The following is a 20,425-nucleotide window of genomic DNA, read 5'->3' as shown; positions in this document are numbered from 1 at the left end:
CAAAACCTAAAAGAATCTACTAATTTTACAAGTTTTGCAACTTTTTACTCGAAAACCGTTCCTGAACCCATAAAACTGGTAAAGCATTGAATCAAATTTAAGAGAGCACAAAACAAAATGGCTTTCTCTTTGTAAACTTTTTGTTATGTTGATTTTGAAGTATTGCCATCTAATTTTGGCATATTTCCCGAACTTTTCAAATTATTTTGTACTCTGAGACTTGAAATGTTTCCCTTTTACTAGCTTTACTATTAAACAAGTGAAAAAGCGTTAAGTTCGGCCGGGCCGAACTTTGGATACCCTCCACCACAGGTATACTGACAGGTATTTGAAATGAAAAAGTGGACCGATATTTATAATTTTAAATAGAGATATTTGGTACCCAATATGAACCCACTGTACCAAATTTCAGCGAATTCGGTTGAAAATCGCGCTTAAGAACCTCAAAATACCGAAAATTTGGGGTGCCCTTATATGGGGGCTACCAGAAAAAGTGGGCCGATATTTATAATTTTTAGTAGAGATATTTGGTACGCAATATGAACCCAATGTACAAAATTGCAGCGAATTCGGTTGAAAAGCGCGCTCAAGAACCCCAAAATACCGAAATTGGTGGGTACCCTTATATGGGGGATATCCGAAAAAATTGACCTATATTTAAATTTTTTGTGGAGAGATTTGGAGAGATTTGAAAATTATGAGGTACCGTTATATGGTGGCTACAAGAAAAAGTGGACCTATATTTATAATTGTTTGTGGATACATTTACTACAAATTCGCTTGAAAAACGCGCTCAAGAACCCCAAAATACCGAAAATTGGGGGGTACCCTTATATGGGAGCTATGCCTAAACGTGGACCGATATATCCCATCTTCGAACTTGACCTGCCTGCAGACAAAAGACAACCCTATGCAAAATTTCAGCACCCTATCTCAATTCCTTCAGAAGATAGCGCGATTACAACAGACGGACGGACATGGCTAGATCGTCTTAGAATTTTACCCTGATCAAGAATATATATACTTTATAGGGTCGGAAATAAATATTTCGATGAGTTACAAACGGAATGACAAAACTAATATACCCTCCATACTATGGTGGAGGGTATAAAAAGTACTGGAACAGACCATTTGTTGGCGAAGGTTTGCGTACGACGTCGCTTGAGTCTTGGCAGAACGACGATTAACAAGCGAATTTTATGAAGGCTGGAGTCTTGGAGGCTTTCCACTGTTCTTTTGAATCTCTCTCTCTCTTTTATTATTTTTTTTTTTTCGTTTTTCCATATATAGTTCCTTTGCTCCATATAGTTCCTTTGCTCTTTATAGTTCCTATGCTCCAAATAGTTCCTTTGCTCCATATAGTTCCTTTGCTCTTTATAGTTCCTTTGCTCCATACAGTTCCTTTGCTTCAAATAGTTCAAAAAAGGAACGGGATCAGAGAAAGGAATTATATTAATTAAAGAACTGGAACCAATTCCGTTCGTTCCTTTCTCGGAATAGTTCCAATGAACTAGTTCGTTCCGGAACTACTCTAGTCCTCCTCAGTGTCAGAGTGACCGGTCAGACCTGTGGTGTCCTTGCCAGGAAATAAAGTAGTGATGAATTATTAATAAATCATTTAATAATAGCAAAAATAAAGACTGACTATTTAATTATATTCCATACCACAAAAACAACAATTTCAAAAAAAAAAAAAAAAACTAGTTTGAAGTTTTGCCACAACAACAAACCCAAAAAGAAAAATGCTGAAGCGTTGATTTTTACACACACACAAACAAACGGATAAAAGTAGAAACAACAACATAAATCCAGGTAAAAATTTTTGTGATAAGGGTTATTTGGCGATTTAGAATCTAATTGTCTTTGTTTTTCGAATCTATCGAATCTATTCTAATAGTGAAAATTGTTTTTATTTAAACAAATATAATTTACCGAGAAGAGAAAAGAAATAAAATCCCATGAGCCTGCGCAGCATTGACGCAAAGGAATGCCAAGCTCAGCCAACAGCGGCGACGCCAATCAACATGAATGTGCATGTGCAGCATCAGCAAGAAGATTTTGCAAAGAAAAAACAAGAAAGGGAACAAGAAATACAAGCCATACAAGAAATGCTAAATAACATTACAAAATCCAAACCGCCCGAAGAAAAGAAAATGGATTTGATGATGAATGATGAAAAAACTAAGACTGAGAAGAAGGCAGCTAGGGAGGATAACATACCGATTTTGCGCCGAAGCAATACAGATCTACAAATGCAAAGATCAACCGGAACAGCAGCGGCAACAACAACAAAAACTAATTCACAAAAACCTCTTAGTGGCGGTGGTGGTGGTGGTAGGCAATCGCGCATCGATTCTGCAAGATCCCAAAATGGTAGTGGTGTTGGGGGCAACAAACCCCGTTCCAAATCTCTGCAATTGCCAGCTGGAAAAAATGAAAATAAAAATGTCTTGCATTCTCAAATACCGTCCTCTAACAATAGGAAAACCTATAACCCCGAGGAGGCCAGACGTTTTATGGAAATGCAAAAGAAAAAACGTAGATCTGAAGCGGCACTGCAGCCCTATGCCAAGGCCAACAGGGAAAAGGAAGAAATTAAAAAACGTTTAGAGGAATTAAAGAAAAATACCAGAAAATTGGTAAGCAAAAATCTGGATAAAAAGAAGCAGCTAACAAATCGAACGGATAATGGCAAGGAAATGGAAAAAATGGAAAGGACGACACCGGCGAAAATAAAAAATAATGATAAAAGCAGAGACAAGACCAATGTAAAATGTCTCTCATTGGAGTTGCAAAGACCAAAAGAGGTTTCCCAACCCACCGATCGCTCAAAAGAAGTGCCGAATCACAATAAATGTGTGGAATCAACTACCCAAAATCAACTAACTTCTGCTAGTACGTTTAAGTCCGGTTATCCCCTGGCCGAAAATCACAATCGCATTGGCCTCTTGCGGAAAACTGAAGATGAAAAAGATTATTCCTTCAGCGCCTTGCGGAGTATCAACAATGACAAAGAAAATCGAGGTCTGGAAGAGCTCACTGCCAAATTAAGTACACAAATTGAAAGTAAAGTCCAAAGGGACAAAACAATTAACAACAAAAAAGACGATACAAACCGAACACCCCTTGAACAAGATGTCGATAATGTAGCCGATTTGGAAATACCCAAGAAAATGCTGCAAACCACACCAATGAAAACCGGCGGGGATCCAATAGCAGAGGAATCGACAAGGAAAAAAGAAATTTGAAGTGCTGCAAAATCTCAAGATTTACCTTTCTTGCTGAGGCCCACAGCAGCCCAGGTTTATCCCTATAACTTTATAATGGCTGTGCGCCGTAAACTTGAGGCCATATCACAGCCCACACCAGCGGTACCGGTAAAGAGGGAAAAGGTATTAACATCAAGTCAAGCTACCTCAACGATTGATTCGACGAATCAAAACTCTGACACCGATATGAAAAGGAAACTATTCGACAACAATGGCGAAGAAAATGAAAGTAAAAAACGCAAAAGCTTAGATGCCGCCACAGAGGATACGAAAACTCAAAACCCCAACAAATCATTTGAGGGTGTGGGAAAAACCATTCTTACCATGTCATTGGAAAGTTTAAAATCACCACAACACACCTATACCATGGATTTCCCAAAGGAGACAGAGAAAAACTCCTGTCCTCTAAATAAATCATTTCACAGTTCTCAGGAAAAAGCTTTGGATTCCGAGGTGGAGTTATTGGGAAAAGCTAAATCGAAATTTAAATCATTGGAGAGTATTGTTTCCAATTATTCCAGTTCATCTTTGCCCATACCTCTTATATCCAATACTCTAACCGAGGTATCATCATTGCGTACCGAATCTAGACACACTTTTGCCTTGTCTCGTGTTAACTCCAAACAAAGCCAATTGAATACCGAGGATGAAGTAACCTCTATTTCATCGCAAATATTTAGCAGCCCCGAAAAGAAATATTCCAAACAATATCAAAGTGATTTTGAATTTATAAAACCCAGACCTGTGAGTCCTTTATCTTTGGAAAAGGTGGAGAATCTAAAGATAAAAAGTAAAACCCCATCTCACCATGGTATCTGTGAGGGTAGTGAAGAAGATAAGGAGTTACACTTTTCCCAATTACTGGATGATTTCAATCGTAGCCTGTCCCAGGTCATACAAGTCAATGAACAATTGAAGTCTACCTTGGATAAATCATCACGTATTCTAAGTCCTCGCAGCAATGTTGCTAGAAATTCCAACAAGGAATTATTGGATAGACAACAATATTCTTCAGATTTTGAAAATTCCTCAGCCACATCACCGGCTAAAGATAAATTGAAATTATCGCTGGAAAATACAAATGAACGGCTGAAAAGTCGTAAAAGGCAGTTATTTGAAATGGCCAATAAAGTCAAGCCTTTGTTAATGTCACCAGGAAAAGAGGCGGTGGCGGGGGACAGTTCTTTGCTTACAAATGAGCATAGTGGAGATTCCTTGGAAACGCCACTGCCCCAATTGGATTTAAATTTACAAATAAATTCTAGTACAATTCGTACAACATCAACAGATAATCAAATTTCTGCTGAAGAAGAAGAAGAGGTGGATGAAAGCACCCTTGAAGGTAATGATGATGCTGATGAAATAGAAAATCTTACCATGGAAAGTCGAGATTATGAAAAAAGACTTAATATGATCGAACAACTAAAAGAGAATTTAAAACAATCAATAAAAGATTCGCAAAATAATCGAACACCCAAAACTAATAAAGCAGCGGAGGAGGAGGATTCCACAATTTCGATACACAACAAAAAATCAAATATGTCTGTCTATACCTCAGAAGATGGTAGAGAAACATTACAAGAAGTTAAAGCTAAATCTGCTGCTTCAATGGAATCTAGAAAATCGGGAGAAACTAGAAATTCCGCGAAAATTAAAACAACTGAAATCGTCGACTATACCGATTGTAAAGATAAAGAAGATTTAATATTGAAATATACCAAATCTCTGCAGGAAGATAATGGCAATGAAGAAACCATAATTCTATACAAACGTAATAGTAAGGGAACGCCAAGGACACATTCCACATCTATAGAATCCGCAAATATAGTTTCGTCAAATGAAAGCTATGACTCTACGACAAGTCGTCAATCCCATGTTGAAGAGAAAACGTCTAAACAGAGTAAGAGTCAAAGTCAAAAGCGGGATTCAAGGACTGAAATATATACCCTTGGCTCAAAGAGTGACATTATGACTGGACGAAGGAGTAACAAAAGTGTTGAAAATAATTCCAGCACCTCAAAATCAAGAAATCAGCACACAAACTCCTCAATATCAGAGGATATACAAAAAATACAAGAATTATCCAGCAAAGATAATAATGAAAATCCACCACCTACACTTCCTTCTCGAACGACGAAATCAAAATCTAAAACCAAATCGCATTCAGATAATGCCACAAGCTTTATCAACTGCCACATAAATCGATCACGTGGTGACTTCCAAGAACTCAATAGTAAAGAGGCCACATTGAATGAAACGCAATTTCATTTGGCCATCCGGTCCTCGCAGACCACTCACAGTTGCACTGAATTGTCACAAAGTGCCGATGATGAAGTTACCACCACCACCTCTACAACTACGAGCAGTATAAAATCAATTATGAAAAAACAATCCAACAATAATTACTCCTCAAATCCTCCAAGTTATAATGCCGTTACCAACAATAAACAAAAATCATCCAAGGTTCTAAATCCGGGCATAGCTTTACTTTCCCCCTCAAAATCATCACGGCGCATATCGATCGGAACCGAAATTGTAAATTTCTTTCATCAGTATGAGAATGAGCGGTCAGCATTACAAGTGCAGTGCAACAATGATACAATGTCAGAGTCTTCGCTAAATTATTCCAATGTTGGATTGGTAAGTTCCCATGATTATCCATCATTAAATTTTTGCCTAATATTCGTTTGTTTGCTTTTTTCGGGTTTAGTACGATAAACTAATACAAAATGAAATGAACAAAACTCAGCATTTAACGGCCCTATTGAAAATGCGCGAGAAAGCCTTAATGGATCGCACCAAAGGTCAAATTGCATGGCTAGAGGTTCAAAAAGCCCGCTATAAGGCCAAAGGTTTATTGGGCAATATTGCGGCCATTAAAAAGAAACAACGCGGAATTTTGCTGAAAATGGAAAAAGAACGCGAAGAAATTAAAAGGTAGGTGGAAATTCTTTATCTTTTATGTTGTTTGCCAATTGGCTAAGCTAAAACAGGGAGCCTTTATAAACGTCTGCCTAATGGGAGAGGTCTAGATAAGCTAGAGTAAAATGTGATCGACGAGGTAGTCATTAAAGCAGAAGACTGTGTCTTTATAGACGAGCGTCAGGAAGTCTTGCCGATGAAAAAAAAAAAACGTAAAAGCTTAGAGGCTACGGAAGATGCGAAAACTAAAAAAACCCAACAAATCTTTTGAGGGTGTGAGAAAAACCATTCTTACCATGTCATTGAAAAGTTTGAAATCAACACAACATACCTTCCTAAATGTGACAAAGAAAAACTCTAGTTCTCTAAATAAATAGCTTCATAGTTCTCCGAAAAAAATACTTTGTATTCCGAAATGGAGTTATTGGCAGCCAAAGACAAATCAACAAAAAATATAACTCACTGGAAAGTATTGTTTCCAATTACTCCTAATCATCCTTACCCATACCTCTCATAACCAATACCCTATCCGAGGTGTGATCGTTTTTCTTTGTTTCGGGTTAATTCCAAACAAAGCCAATTGAATACTGGCAGAATGGAGTAACCTCTATTTCATCGTAGATTTTAGTAGCACCGAAAAGAAATATTCCAAACATTTGAATTTATAAAACCAAGGACGGTCAGTTTTTTTATCTTTGGTATAGGTGGAAAATCTAAAGATAAAAAGTAAAACAAAAACTAATGAAGGCCTGACCATGGTATCTGTGAAAGTGAAGAAGACAAGGAGTGTTACATTTTCCCAATTACTGGACTGGATTTCAATCGTAGCCTGTCTCAGTTGAACAATGTGGTCAGTCAATCAACAATTGAAATCGACCTTACGTATTTTAAATCCTCACAGCAATGTTTTTAGAAATTTCAAAAAGGAATCTACGGATTGGCATTCAGATTTTGATAGCTTAAGGGAGTCATTATAGGCGAGTTGAAGGGAGTCTTTATAGACGAGCTGAAGCAGGGAGTCTTTATAGACGAGCTGAATCAATAAGTCTTTATAGACGAGCTGACGTCTTGTAGACGAGCTGAGGAAATCTATATATACGAGCTGAAACAGGGAGTCTTTATAGACGAGCTGAAGTAGGGAGTCTTATAGACGAGCTGAGGGAAGTCTTTATAGACGAGCTGAGGGGAGTCTTTATAGGCGAGCTGAAGCAGGGAGTCTTTATAGACGAGCTGAAGCAGGGAGTCTTTATAGACGAGCTGAAGCAGGGAGTCTTTATAGACGAGCTGAAGCAGGGAGTCTTTATAGACGAGCTGAAGCAGGGAGTCTTTATAGACGAGCTGAAGCAGGGTGTCTTTACAGACGAGTTGAAGCAGGGAGTCAGCGGAAGCTGAGTGTCTATAAAGAAACCTTGATTCGACTATTCACTGGTTGTATAACACCGTGGTAAGGCACATCCTTTCCTATGGCTCTCTTTTTTGATTGAACTGCCTGTGACACAAGTCGACATCCACCAAACCAGATAAGGTACAAAGAGCCGCATCGATTCTAATAACAAGAGCCGCGAGGAGCACCCCACAAACAGCTCTGAACGCAATGTTGAACTTAAGGCCTCTGGGTCTCAGCATTAAGTGTCAGGCCGCGCGTAGTGCCCTTAAAGCTGCATGAGCAGCGAAGTTGTACCTATGGGCATGGTTGTATCTTGAACGAACCAGTTATGACATTGGACCAACGCGTAAAAAACTAAGCGACTATATATCACCAGCGCTGAGATTTGATGTCGTATCCTCAGTAGAGACGACTGGAACCGGACTAACCCTCCTCTGGACGGTCTGGCTTTCTAGACGGATAATTGTGGATAGTCAAGCGGCTCTTAAAGCCATCAAATCCTGTTACATCAAATATGAGGCCGTCCTCAAGTGTAGAACAGTTTTGGAAGAACTTACTTACAGATATCGGCTGCGTTGGGTACCAGGACACCGTGATATCATTGACGAATTAGCTAGACGAGGATTGTTGGATCAATCAAACCACCCATATTTCATATTTATCGGAACTTTGAGGTGTTCTTTGACGGAAGAGTCTATGAACTTTGGCACAACGAACCTAGGTGCAATGTGTCAAGATCTATTTGGCCGACTCTGTCTACCAAAAGGACACACTTCCTGTTGAACCTGAGCAAAACTGAAATAAGAGTAATGACAGGAATCATTACTGGTCACTGCCTTTACCAGTAAATGGGACCATAATGCTAATGATTACTGTAGACTCTGCGTTGACGAGGAGGAGACGGAGACAATTGAGTCGTGTCGCTGCCCGGCCATGGCCTACAGACGACACAGACTAGTGGGTGCTCACTTTCCACCGTGTCTTAGTTTCTTCTTAAAGACGGAGCCTGCTCTAATCTACAGCATCATTAGAACCCTAAAGTGATTATGAAAGTGCAACCTTGGCACGTAATATATCTTCTGTCCGATCTCTATAGCCATCGATACTATCTCATACTTACCTTCTCACACTTCATTGTAAGCTTCCCATCTCTCTCTATCCCCCTTCTCTTCTCCCCCATACATTTCTCCATATCTTTTTCGTGAATGATCACAATGGACCTGACAGTAAGACGGGTGCGAACCTTGGCTGCCACAATATTTATAAATCCAATGAACTAAAATATGCATAATATGCATAACGTTTACAAAACATAGATCAAGTTCTCCCCCATAATTTTATTAAATCGAAGAAAATTTAACAACCGATTTGTTAAACATTAAGTCTAAAACCTTAAATAAAGCGAATAATAAAATCTCTGTGTAATTGCAAAGACCTCGCAAACCATAGGCTGAGGTTATATGTGTGTCGGCTACATCGACTGACACTTTTTTACTTGTTTTTGTATATATCTAAATTATGTCAATTTTTATATATCTATCATATACGTGTATATATATGTACATATATGGAAAGTGTTGAAAGACTTGATGTTGTTTTGTTTGTTTTCTGTTTGGTGTGTCATCCATCCAACAACCAAACCAACAGTACCTCAATTTTTTCACTCTTCGTGAACATTTTGTTTTTTTTTTTGTTATTCTCAAAAAAAAAAAACATTTTTTTTATTATCCGAAAAAGTGATTATTTTTATGATTTTAATATCATCATTAAAGAAACATATCAACAATTTATGATGTCTCATGAACGATGCGCCATGGATAGATGTGTGTTGTGTATATTTATCTACTTCTTCATAGTCTTCTGAATGGGTGTGTGCGTAATTTTTCACTTTTCGATCTAGTCCGATATTCTCGGTGTTGTTATTTTTGTTATTTTTTATTAATATTATTTTCCATTATTTATGAGTTGGATTCAGTGCCAATTAAAGCAGAAAAAACACACAAATATGTACATATATAGACAGTCACACGAATGTGTGTGCTGCTTGCTGCCCCTGTGTTCATACATCAAACTGATTTCAAAAGAAAAACCCCCAAAACTAAAGAAAATAAAAAAAATGGATGGCGCCCACAAAATACAAACAGCAAAATTTTAGCATGGCAAACAACGACAAAAAGGCCATGCGACGATGACGACTAATGCTGTTGATTTGGCTATTATTTTGAAAATCTTCGCCTTCCTCGGCAGCATACACACAATTATAGAGACTAGAACAAAGGTAATGCTCGGCTGGCCTGTCTCTGTTGTCTGTGTTGTCTACTTGTCGCTAGTTCTAGGTAAGGGTCTAATGCAATTTGTATAGCCCTATGCTTGAATGATCTTTGGACTGGTGCAGTCGTGTAGCCAAGCGTATATTTAATCAAATGATGAAATGGATTTTACAGAAGATAGTGGTATTCGGTTGTATTCTTCAGTAGGGCCGTCCATAATCTGCAACCATCTAAACGATGGCAAAAAGAGATATTGTGTGATTTGCTTGATGCTGTTTTTTTTGTATTTTTTTATATGTCGTCTGGCCATAAGATAATGCCGTATGCATTTATTTTATCGTACAACCGCAACAACAACAACAAAAATTATAAATATATAAACAATTTACTCAAAGAAATTTGCGTCAAATTGCAAATTGGCGCCTTAATGATTACTTCTTCTAGACATTGGGGATGGGGATGAACACAAGAAGATGCGAGTGAGGCAGATCATCAAGAGAGAGAAAAGAATTAAATGACACAACATTCGGTATGTTGATGATGTACCGACCGCATGATGATCGCGTTGAAATGACAGAATGACAGGTTCATTCCCAATTTGGAAAATTCATGTATGGGTCATTGGGAAGCCCGCTCATACATACATGAACGAATAGAAGAAGGAGAAAATAATAAAATAGATTCAGGTTGGAAGTCAATTGATGGGGTTCTAAAAAACAACAAATAGAAAATATTGAATACATGAATAAAATAATTCTGCAGTCAGAAGGGTTGAGAAAGGGTGTTGCAGTGTCAGTCGTGCGTGGAATTCAGAGACAGGAGTCAAAGGCCCGTAGAGTTAAACAGGGAGTTACCCAACGAGGGGTGATATATCCAAGTCGTCCGCGCATGCCACAGCTATTTGCGATAAAGTCAGGAGCAGTAACAAGGTTCTCAAGTCGCCAGCCGGCAGCTTTAAGGGAGCTGATAAATAAACCTTGTTAACGACATACACAGCAATAGGCCGGTCTGTGGTAAACTATGCGGCGCCAGCGTGGTCCGCTAACGTCAGTTCAACGCAGTGGAAAAGTCTTCAATCCTGCCAGAATGCCGCCCCGTGGACTGCAAAAGGGTATCTCCTCATGACTCCAATAGACCACTCCCACGAGGAGTCGAAGATCCTTCCTGTGCGTCAACAAAACAAGATGTTATCGATGCAATACCTGCTTGGGTGTTATAGGAGTAGCCATCCATACCGTTATCTAATGGATAGGCACCCACAACCTAGGCATGTCAGTAAGGAGCTCCAAGATCTGGAGTAAGGTACAAAAGTGAGCCTCTAGATCAACAAGCCTATCAAGCAGGATTGAATCGTATTCACATGGATGCAGTTGTGGAAGCAATTCGAGAATATCGTGTGAATACCATCCTTGGAGATCACCCGCCTACGATAGCTGCAGAATAGCAGCAGCTACCTCGACAAACCAGAGTGGTCTTGGCACAACTAAGATCTGGATGGTGTAGCCGCCTCAATTCATATTGGGCACGAATTGATAGAGAGGTCGATAATTTCTGCCCGACATGTGGTAATGGACCACATGACATGCTACACCTATTCAACTGCCCAGTCAAACCCACTCACCTAACCCCATCTTCTCTTTGGACTCAACCGATATAGATCGCAGCCTTCCTGAACTTGGAATTAGAAGCAGAACCAGATTATGGAGAATAAGAAAAAATAAACAACAGTATAAGCTGCTACAACAACAACATTATGCAAGTTCAAGCCATAATATCTAAGGCATCTCTATGGTCATGCTAAAACTCTCGGCCCAATAGCTCTGCAATATATGGCAGCAATCCTATCGCAATCGGTAAACTCACTAGTAGTCCCAGCGATTTGGAAGGTAGCCAGAATTATCCCACTACCAAAACCTGAAAAACCAGCTCATCTAGGAGAATCATACCTCTCTATCTCCCTCTTATAACCTGTAGCCAAAGTTTTGGTGGCACTATTGCTACCGACCATGAATGAGTATGTTCATTTAGTTGGCCACCAGCATGGATTCCGCAAAGCACGCAGTACTACAACGGCGATAAATGATATCACTACGTATATTGCAAAGCATGAACTGTGGTCCACTCGGTTTTGCTTAGTGATATCACGAACTCCACATTGTCCAATGTTATGATGCCGTGCCCAATATATGGAGTTCAGAGTTCGGATATCTAAATACCGCAAGATTAAAATGGGCGTTCCATAGGGAGGAGTCTTATCACCATTGCTATTTAATCTTTATCTTGCAACGCTTCCTGCACCACCTCCCGATGTTAAGATTGCAGTCGACTGTACCATCATGTTGTCCAGAATCGACATAAATGACGTAAGTGCGAAAATTAACAACTATCTAACCATCATCGCAAAATTCATGCAGGAAAGGATATTAATTATATCCCCGCCTAAATCTACTGCGACGCTATTTACCTCCTGCACACGTGAACTGCAGATCGTGTTAGATATCGTAGTCGATGACCGAAGAATACCGACAATCCAACATCCCAAAATACTGTGAGTAGTTTTTGATAATCTGCTCAATTTCACTGAGCACCATACGGCGTATGTCAAAGGCAAAGTCCTCAGCAAAAATAAAGTCTTGAAAGCTTTGACAGGTACCTCCTAGGGAAAGGATAAAGAGACGCTCGCCATGACGTACAAAGCCATTAGTCGCTCTGCACTAAACTGTGCCGCGCTAATTTGGACTACATTCCTAGTAATCTAAGGATTGCTACCGAATGTGTCAAAATGTCGAGTGTAGATTATCTTAATGAGGAGACAAGGAGACTGTCAGTGTAGCAACATAATGTATTGCTTGCCAGAAAATTCCTTCAGGCCTGCCATCTGCCAAGACACCCCAACCATCACTTAGGGGCACATGATCCTCCTCCACGTTACATCCGGAAGGACTTCCGCCCAGACAACCAAGACGTCATACGATCGGACCTCAACAGATAGTCAATAACAGCTGCACACTCGAGCGGTGAATCAAGCCGTCGACGTATATAGCCTTAATAAAGTCCTTAACGAACATCTCCCAGCAATCAGTGATTCCGAAAAGTGCCTTCCCAGATCGACTAGAACAACTCTAGCTCAGCTTAAATCTGGCTTGAGCACAATCTTTAATAACTACCATTCGAGAATCCACCTATTTTCTTGCCCAGTTCAAAGGTGACTATTACCGCTCGCAATGTTCGACCCATTATATCGATGTCATCGGCGTAAGCGTGTAACATGTGTTTTTTAGTGTACAGAGTGTCATTTCTGTTCACCTTTGCCTCTCGTATGACTTTTTCCAGCAGGATGTTAAAAAGGTTGGCCGACAAACTGTCACCTTGCCTGAATCCTTGTTCGGTATTAAAGGGCCCCGAGAGGTCTTTCCCGACTTTAACTGCTGACATTGTTACAGTTAAAATTATCTTGCATAGCCGTATTAATTTTGCGGATATGTCGAAGGCAGACATGGCTATAAAGACTTTTGAGGGGATAGGGCTGTTGATTCGACTTAATAGTCGACGAATGGATTGAATGTGTCGATGTGTTTTTCGTAGGTCTTTTCTAGAATTTGGCGCAGAGTAAAGGTCTTGTCTATGGTGGATTTGCCAGATCTGAAGCCGCATTGGTATGGTCCAATAATTTCATTGACCATTGGCTTCAGTCGTTCATACAGTACGCTGGATAGCACTTTATATGCGATGAGAAGGAGACTAATTCCTCTATAGTTGTACATATCGTCTTGTCGCCTTTTTTGTGCACGGAACACAGGATGCTGAGGTTCCAATCATTGGACATGCATTCCTCTAGCCAAATTGTACTAATAGACTGGTGTATGCATGATGATCAGCATCTGACCACCGATCTAGAAAATAATTCGACTGGTAATCCATCGGCACCTGCTGCTTTATTATTCTTCAGCCGATTGATTGCTATTCTGATCTCGTCTTGGCTAGGTGGTATACCCTTTATACCGCCATCCCTTATTGGTTCTGGGGTGTCTTCTTCAGCGCCACTATTTGATACCACAAGTTTTTTCAAAATGCTCCTTCCAGATCCTCAACACGCTATCTGTATCTGTCACCTGGTTTCCATCTTTATCTCTACAGTTTCCTGGTTTCCATCTTCCTGCACCAAAGCCTTCGGTTTGCAGTTGGTAGGGAGTGGGCAATTCGTTGTGCTTCTGTATTATTATCGGGACAAGAAGTGATTTCGTCAAGCGGGTGTGTAAGTTGAGCGGAGTAGGCTTCTGTTACATTTTGTGTTTACAGATTTTCGTCGAGTTTCCGTGTTACGTTATATCGCAATTTTGCTGCTATATTAAGACGAGTGCGAACCTTGGCTTCTACAAGGCAATGGTCCGAATCGATATTCACTCCTCGGATCGATCGAACGCCTAAAACACTAGATGAATGCCATCCGTCAATCACAACATGATCAATTAGATTTCTCTTTGTTTGATCGGAAGAAATCCAGGTGAACTTGTGTATATCGAGATTGTTGAATCTGGTGCCGTGAACTACAATTTTTTTTGCTGCCGCGAAGTCAATCAACCTCATTCCGTTGTAGGATGTTTCTTCATGGAGGCTGAATTTTCCGACGATGGGGCCAAAAATACATTTTCCCTTTCGATTTTTGCATTGAAATCTCCAAACAGAATTTTAATGTCATGACCAGGGCAGCTGTCATATGCTGTTTCTAGGCGCTCGTAAAATATTTGCTCTTTGGTCTGTTCATCTTTGTCTTCCGTCGGAGCATGAGCCCAAATGAGACTTATGTTGAAGAACTTCGCTTTTATACGAATTATAGCAATTCGCTCATCTACTAGAGTGAATCTGGAGACGAGGTCCTTTATTCTCCTGTTAACCATTAATCCGCATGCAAATTCATTCCTCGTTTCATGGCAGCTATAATACAGTGCGTAATCGTCTGATTTAATTACTCCTGTCCCTTTCCATCGCATTTCCTGTAAGGCAATAATATCGGCTTTGTACTTCTTGAGTACATCCGCCAAAACGAATACTGCGCAAGTTCTGTACAACGTGCGCACATTCCATGTGCAGATTCGGGGATCGAGAACTTTCATAAGAATGAATTTTAAAAAAATATTTTTTTCCAAAAATTTCAAGCTTTGAATTTTTAAAAATTCTTTTAGAGAATTCTCTTAAGCTTGTATGTTAAAAATTTTTTTTGATGACTTTGTCAAACGTGTGTTATGCCTACCTTCGATGGAAATGTCAAGCTCTAAATTGATGCATCCGAAAAGTGAAAAGTGACACAGTAGACTTTGCAGTGGATAATTTTATATTGGGCTCCCGGAAGAAACATCTGGTGGAGTAATTGGGGAATTTCGCAAAACACATATTGAACAAAATGTGAAATAGGACACTGCCTTGCAGTACTCCCATTTTTATCTTGCGATGTTTGGATTTTTGGCTACGGAACTCAACGAAGGCTTGCCGACCATTAAGGAAGTTTGCAAACCAACGCTTGATATCACTCGGAAGGTGGAATTTGTGTTGTCGAATATAAGCTCGGAATGATCGACAGTATCAAATGCCTTGGAGAGATCTAAGATTTCCGCAAATGGTCCATTCAGGTGGTTGTCGCTGATTTGCAATCTTGGAAGTAATTTCATGCAAAGCCGTAGTTGTGCTATATTTTTCCCTGAAACCATGTTGTTGGGTAGCAAGAACAAAATGCTGTTTCAGGACAGGACTCTAAAACCCCATTAGTAGCGGATTTATTTTGTTTTAGAATTGGAGTAATCTGGTCAACTTTCCAAATATCAGGAATTACCAAATATGAAATCGATAATTCGAGGATTTTGGTCCGCCCTATCGCATCAAGTTTCTTTAACATGAACATGGAAATGATGTCTGGATCAAGGGCTTTGGATGGCTTGGAGATAACATCTCTACCTCGCTGGATGTGAATGTTAGGGGCTGCAAGCCTCGTTTAAGATTTTTCGATCCTGTTCTGCGAATATCGATGATCAATGAATTGGAGAAAGAACTGCAATACTATTTTTTTGGCATCTGAATGCTGAATGTCATTAAAAAAATTGCAGGGAGATTTTTCTTTATTTTCTTGTAAGATCCCCCTTCAAATTCCTAAAAGTACTCCAGGATGTATTGTCGGCATTCCTCTCGACAGTCCACACAACTTCGTGTAGGTCTTTGGTTTTATTCGACCAAAGAAAGAAAAAAAAACACAGCTGCTAATTATTTCCATTACAATTCGTCGTGACAACATCCGTGTGAAAGATGAACTCGACAATTTTATTTGGCTTGCCCTCTAAAAATACATAAAAACAAAAACATACTACATACATATGCACATATGTGTATATGTATGTATGTACAAAACTGACAATTCACAATTGACTGACATAAAAATAAACAGAAACAGGTGTAATGTTTAAAAATGGAAATTGTTTTTCCTTTTTTTTTATTTTGCAAAGTGATTTTCTCCGAAGACGATTGGATTGAATTTGGATGGACGATCGGTCGGTCGGATGGTGGATCGGTCAGTCAACAGATTCTGTGGCTTGTGCAACAATGTATCTGTGCTGTGGTACGATACGATGTTGTTCAACGTACCTCCTATATACATACACTTTGTTTTTGTTGTGAATCTACTCACGAAAAAGATTTATTAAAAATGACTTGTTACAAATCCCTTCATTTATGCTTTCGGTACGTTGTCTCGGGACCTGATTGCTCATCCATCAACAACTGAAATAAGTGATGTTTGCTGCCAGAGTAATAGAAATATAAAAGGAAAATGTGAATATACATACATATGTACATATGTATGTACACAACAACAAAAGAAAAACAAAACGTGCACAGTATTGTTTTATTTATACTAATTGTTGTTGTTGTTTAAAAAAAAAATTGACAAAATAAGAAAATCTCTAAATATGAACGAAAATCAAATCCCCCTAATGTTAACGACCCTCCGAAATGTATAAAGGATCTCGATCTGCGAATCTGCACTTGGAATGTGGGCACGTTGAACAGAACAGGCGCAGTTTTCACTTTGGCGGGTGTTCTTCAGAACTACAAAACCGATATTGCCTTACAGGAAATGCGATGGAAAGGGACAGGCGTAAGTAAATCAATCGCACTGCAATATAGCTGCCATGAAAGACGAGACATGAAGTTGCATGCAGATTTATGGTTAACAGGAGAATAAACGACCTCGTCTCCAGATTCACTCCAGTAGATGAACGAATTGCTATAATCCGTATAAAAGCGAAGTTCTTCTACATCAGTGTCATTTGCGCCCATGCTCCAACCGAAGACAAAGATGAACAGGCCAAAGACATATAGGGTGGGATAAAAAGACTGCAACAAAGTCAAACGCCATAATTTTTACATTTCTTTTAAATCTCTTGAAGAAATTTGTTCGAATTGGTAACGAATTATGGCCTTCAAACGGGCAATGAAACCGTCACACGTTGCCGCGAATGTTGCTCTGCGGTATTTTGGCCCATTTCCGGCGAATCGCTGGTGATCCACACTTTGGTATTTTTTAGTGCCAACCTCGCTTTCCAAAATACTCCAGACACAATAGTCCAACGGATTGGTATCCGGAGATTTTGGTGGCCATTGTGCGCTGGAAATGAAGCGAGAAACCACATTTTGTAACCAATCTTGGGTGGCGCGTGCTGAGTGCGATGGTGCTGAGGCCTGTTGGAATGTCCAAGGTCTGCGGACAAAATGTTTGCCTGCCCAAGGCTTTAATACACCATCCAGAATATTTCTATAACCATTTCTACTTCCTTGCCGTCGGGCTACGCTACCAGTATCACGGTAACGAGCGATGATACGAGACACAAAAGATTTATTCACATCTAACGATAGCCACTTGTGTTTTTTCAGCGAAATATAAAGAAATCACACTATCTGGCTTGAATTCCATCACGAATAACTTTTTTTTCTGGAAAATTCTCACCAAAATATTTTTGAAACAGGATATGACCGCTGCCCTGGCCATGGCATTAAAATTCTGCTAGGATATTTTAATGCAAAAATCGGAAGGAAATAGCCTACCGTCGGAAAATTCAGCCTCCATGAAGAAACATCCGACAACCGCATGAGGTTGGTTAACTTCGCTGCAGCAAAAACATTGTAGTTAGCAGCACCAGATTCAAGCATCTCGATGTACACAAGGTCACCTGGATTTCTCCCGATCAAATAACGAGAAATCAAATGGATCATGTTGTGATAGACGGAAGGCATTCGGCTAGTGTTTTAGACATTCGATCGATACGAGGAGCGAACATGGATTCGGACCATTACATTGTGGCAGCCAAGGTTCGCACTCGTCTTAATATAGCAGCAAGGGTGCGATCTAATGTAATACGGAAATACGACGTCGAAAAGCTACAAACACAACAGGTAGAAAAAACACACAAAGCGGGGGAAAATTATCGGGAGAAAAGGAAAGGAGAGAGAGAAACGTATTTTCAGAAAAAAATAACAAAACGTGAGCGTGAGCAAACGAGATGTACCGAACGAAGTCGGGAAAATTTACCAACGAGTAAAACACCAAACCGAAGGCTTTAGTGCTCAAAAATCCTCCTGTAGAGCTTAAAATGGAAACCTGGTGACAGATACAGATAGCGTGTTGATGATCTGATAGGAGCATTTTGCAAAGCTTCTGGTATCAAATAGTAACGGCGAATAATATACCCCGGAACCAATTAGAGATAACGGTACATATTATATACCATCTAGCTAAGATGAGGTCAGAATAGCAATTAATCGGTTGAATAATAAAGCAGCAGTTGCCGATGGCTTACCAACCGAACTATACAACGAGCCTGCACCAGCTGATTAGTACAGTTTGGCTGGAGGAATGCATGTCCAATGATTGGAACCTCAGCATACTGTGTCCCGTGCTCAAAAAAAGGAGACAAGGCGATATGGACCAACTATATATGATAGGTCTCCTTCCCATCGCATATAAAATGCTATCCAGCATACTGTGTGAACGACTGAAGACAATGGTCACTGACATTATTGAACCATACCAATGAGGCTTCAGACCTGGCAAATCCATCATAGACCAGATTTCCACACTGCGCCAGATCCTGGAAAAGACCCACGAAAAACACATCGATACATTCCACTTATTCGTTGTCGGCAGCCCTATCCGTTCAGAAGTGTTTAATGTCATGTCTGCATTCGGCATTCCTGCAAAATTAATACGGCTATGCAGGATAACTTCAACTGGCACAAGGTCAGCCGTTAAAGTCGGAAAGGATCTTTCAAAGCCCTTCAATACCGTATGAGGTTACAGACATGGTGACAGTTTGTTGTGTGATCTTTTTAACATCCTGCTGGAAAAGGTCATACGAGAGGCAAAGGTGAAAAGAAATGGCACTCTATATTCCAAACAACGCATATTACTACGCCCGATGACATCGACATAATAGGTCAAACATGCGACTGGTAACAGCCACCTTTGAACAAATTGAGAAGTAGAAGAGAGAAAACCAAAATTATGGTATCAACGCGCAAGACGTCCAGTAGACTCGGGCCAACTGCGGAACTTGAAAACTACAACTTCGAGGTAGCCAAAGATGTTATATTCCTTGCTCCGCCATAAATAAAACTAATAACATCAGTTTTGAAATTCGGAGAAGAATAGTGTTGGTCAACAGATGCTACTATGGTCTGAATAAGTAATTTAGGAATCAGGGCACTTCCTGCCAGACCAAACTCACATTCTATAAGACGCTGATAATACCAGTGCTAGAATATGGATCAGATATGAAGCAGATGAGACAGCTCTTGGAGTGTATCAACGGTGAATATTACCGTCGAATGAACCATGAGATGTACCATCTTTTCTCGGACTACGTCAGCTAGGTCAAGTTGTGAGAGTGGATGAAGATGCCCCAGCATAAAAGGCATATAAAAGCAAGCCTACTGATGGCTCACGCAGAATGGTAGCCATCACGAATTCGATGGAATGAACAAGTGGAAGAGAACATCTCGGAACATGGTCTTTCAAATTGGAAGTGCTGCACACAAATTGGAAGTGCTGCACACAAATTGGAAGTGCTGCACAAGCTCTTAGCCTAACACAGAAAGCGCGTTATAAACAGAAATAAGTTAAGTGTTTTGGAAACTTCCATCTCCGTTATGAATACATGTTAATTTTTTTCGATCTGGCAACTCCTTTGTATAGAAACAGGTGTTCAAAAAAGACGAATCCGCAATTTTTTACGCATTTCTAATTTTTCCATAGCTTAAGAACATTCCGAACTGCCCTCGTAATATTGGTATAAAATAATATTTTTATCCAAACGACTTTTTTAAATTTAAATAATTAAAAATTGTGTTCTATTCTACATTAATTTGTATAACTGTATTTACATATGTAGGAAGTATTTTTGTTCGTAATCGAAACGCATTATAGAAGGTTCTCTCTCTGATGATGATGATGTGCAATTAGCTGTGCATAAAATACCGGAAGTTTCAATGTACAATTTCTTTCTTTCTATTTGTAATAATTTGATGTCGCTAAATTA

At 39.6% G+C, this 20,425-nt stretch overlaps 2 protein-coding genes across 2 annotated transcripts; both read left to right on the top strand.

Annotated features, from left to right (window-relative positions):
* The first annotated feature begins 1,958 nt into the window (after positions 1-1,958).
* Positions 1,959-3,248, top strand: LOC133324464 (uncharacterized). The gene has a single exon (XM_061533301.1). The coding sequence runs from the start codon at positions 1,959-1,961 to the stop codon at positions 3,246-3,248; it is 1,290 nt and encodes a 429-aa protein (XP_061389285.1).
* Positions 3,249-3,323: 75 nt separating this feature from the next.
* Positions 3,324-6,210, top strand: LOC133324455 (centrosome-associated protein 350-like). Its single transcript, XM_061533292.1, has 2 exons — positions 3,324-5,909; positions 5,980-6,210. Exons 1-2 carry the CDS (start codon positions 3,324-3,326, stop codon positions 6,208-6,210), a joined length of 2,817 nt encoding a protein of 938 aa, XP_061389276.1.
* The last annotated feature ends 14,215 nt before the right edge of the window (positions 6,211-20,425 follow it).

The sequence above is a fragment of the Musca vetustissima genome, unplaced genomic scaffold (genome assembly GCF_032173495.1).
Source record: "Musca vetustissima isolate MV318-11 ecotype Yass unplaced genomic scaffold, APGP_CSIRO_Mvet_v1 utg39278, whole genome shotgun sequence".
NCBI classification, from domain to species: Eukaryota; Metazoa; Arthropoda; class Insecta; order Diptera; family Muscidae; genus Musca; species Musca vetustissima.
Note: the sequence above shows the minus strand (reverse complement) of the source record. Positions and strands in the feature narration are given on the sequence as shown.

What these genes read in the sequence shown, in the direction of transcription:
- LOC133324455 (XM_061533292.1), top strand. Translation starts at nt 3,324, where the DNA reads ATGGCTGTGCGCCGTAAACTTGAGGCCATATCACAGCCCACACCAGCG. An exon ending in ATTATTCCAATGTTGGATTG is followed by an intron (nt 5,910 to 5,979) that starts GTAAGTTCCCAT and finishes TTTCGGGTTTAG; the next exon opens with TACGATAAACTAATACAAAA.
- LOC133324464 (XM_061533301.1), top strand. Translation starts at nt 1,959, where the DNA reads ATGAGCCTGCGCAGCATTGACGCAAAGGAATGCCAAGCTCAGCCAACA.